The sequence below is a fragment of the Scylla paramamosain genome, chromosome 4 (genome assembly GCF_035594125.1).
Source record: "Scylla paramamosain isolate STU-SP2022 chromosome 4, ASM3559412v1, whole genome shotgun sequence".
NCBI classification, from domain to species: Eukaryota; Metazoa; Arthropoda; class Malacostraca; order Decapoda; family Portunidae; genus Scylla; species Scylla paramamosain.
In genome coordinates, this window is record NC_087154.1 from 5962644 (window position 1) to 5965000 (window position 2357).

The 2357-nt window shown below is 41.2% G+C and overlaps 1 protein-coding gene across 1 annotated transcript in view; it reads left to right on the top strand.

Moving 5' to 3' along the window:
- The first annotated feature begins 773 nt into the window (after nt 1–773).
- LOC135099421 (synaptogenesis protein syg-2-like) overlaps nt 774–2357 on the top strand; it is a 197630-nt gene continuing 196046 nt past the window's right edge. Inside the window, exon 1 of the mRNA XM_064001757.1 lies at nt 774–903. Coding sequence (XP_063857827.1) covers nt 779–903 — 125 coding nt within the window. The 5' untranslated portion in view covers nt 774–778. The remainder of the gene's footprint in view (nt 904–2357) is intronic.

Sequence of the window (2357 nt, forward strand, 5' to 3'; positions counted from 1 at the left end):
AACAAAAAACAGCACCAAGCACAGTTCTAAAACTCATCTCACGTTAATTGTTAATACGATATGCTTCCTCTTAAAAATATTTTCTATCTATTCTCAATTTGTCTTAATTGTGAGTTGCGCTGTGCATTACCTTTAGATTCACAAGGACTGCAGTTTTAATGAATACTATCTTTGTTAACGTATTACAATGCCTTGACCACTTTAATAAAGAGAACTATCCTGCATCTCTGATTTCAGTTTGTATATTGTAACTAAAAACAAAGATCTTAACAGGGGCAAACGTGCCTGCTGCGGATTGTTCTTCCTATGAATTTTTTTTGCGTGTTTTTTAAAGGGACAAAAGTTTAAACCCCCAGTCCCCTGTGGCCTGGAGGTAATGAGGCGTTGTAGTCATCACGTGATCACACATTTATTAGGGAGCTGCCAGCGCTCACCATTTGGAGCAGGGCGAAAGCATGTAGCTTTTACAGAGGATGGAGTCGAGAGCTGCTTACCAGAGATTTTTAAATGGTGGGTCGCAACTTCATCCGCCGACACTCTAATTTACAGGGACTGCCGCTTGTAATGGATGGGACTGACACATGTTAGCCTGATGCTTTCTTGCAGCTTCCCTTATATTCTGATGGCCTTGTGTTTCCCTCCTCAGCTCCTCTGGTGATTTTTTTCCCCTTTTGTAATGGAGGGAGTGGCAGGTGTGTGTCTGATGGCTACTTGCAGCTTTCCTTATGTTCCACTGGCCTTGTGTTCTATAGCAGTGTTTCCCCCTTCAGGTCCTCTGATGAATGTGACGGCCGTGATGGAGGGCGAGGTGCTGCTGCCCTGCGACGTGGCCACCTCCATAGAGGGTGACCTGCCCATAATGATGATGTTTTACAGGAATGAGTCTGGCACGCCTATCTACACGTGAGTAGTCCTGGCATTCCCTCTTCTCCGTTTTTTTCCCCTCTCTCTTTTTCGGCTTTTCCTTTCTCTTATTCCATTTTTTTGCTCACTCCTTTTCCATTTTTCTCCCTTTCTCTTTTTTCCAGTGTTTCTTCTCCCTTTTAGCAGTTTTTTTCTTCTCTTGTTTCTCTTTTCCTATTTTCTTTACTTTTCTTCCCATCGTTTTATCTGCTGAATCTCTCTCTCTCTCTCTCTCTCTCTCTCTCTCTCTCTCTCTCTCTCTCTCTCTCTCTCTCTCTCTCTCTCTCTCTCTCTCTCTCTCTCTCTCTCTCTCTCTCTCTGTGTTCATTCCTCCCTTGTGACATGTGCTCTTCATTATCTCCTCTCTCTCCTTTTATACAGTTGTGCCTCTCACCCTCTTCCGTTTTTTCTCTTCCCCCTCTTCTTAATAACGTGCACTCTCGTTTTCTCCCTCCTTCCTCTTTCTTTACACGATCCTTTCTCCCACCTCCTGTCTCTCTCTCTCTCTCCCCTTCTTTCATTCTAGTCTCTCTCTCTGTGTCTCTTTCTCTTCCCACGTCTGACATTCTTTCAGTGTGCTATTTTTTCCTGTTGTCATCCTCCTCTATGCTCCACTGCGCGCCTTGTAAACAGGAGAATGGTAAGATGTATGGGCTTCTTCTGGAGCATCGTATATTAAAATGGTCGGAAAAATCCTGGAAATTTAATAAAAGAATACGTGAACTGAAGGCGTAATTACAAATGTTTGAAAAGAGAAGTTTCAGAACCTCTCAGAAACTACATTGGTCAAAACTCTTGGTTCTTCTTTTGTTTCTTTTCTGGATTGGCACTGTGATGTGTTTTTTTTTATTTCTGTTTCCAGGGTTTGGTTTCCCTGACACATAAGAAAAAAGAGTGAAAAGGAACAATTATAAGTTAAGCTAGGTTAGGTCAGGTTAGCTTAACTTAGAGGATAAATAGATATATAAGAAACTAGTATACTAAGTTATGTTAGGTTAGCTTACGTTTGGTTAATGATAAGTACAAGATAATTAACTACAGTATATATAAAGCTTTACCTGTAATAAGGAGGTTCGGATAGGTTAGATAAGGTTAAATTAGGATCAATTACCGAGCCACCAAAACAAGCTTAACATTCAGGAGCTCTGGAATCAAAGCTTTACCATGCCAGCTCAACCACGAGGTATTAGAAACATTATCACTGATACTACCATAGAAGTCAATACTACCTATCACACTTTCCCTATTCGCTATATTATACCTTTTGACGCAGCAACGGTGTAGAGAACGCTAAACACACTTCAGGTTTAACCCTTTGACTGCCACTTGGTACATCTTTCCCTAATTACCAGTCACTCTGAGATATCTTTACTTGTTCTACAACCACATCCGGTCTTCGAACTGAGAAGGAACTAAAATATGTTGTTTTCATCGGTAACTTTCTTGTAGATGCT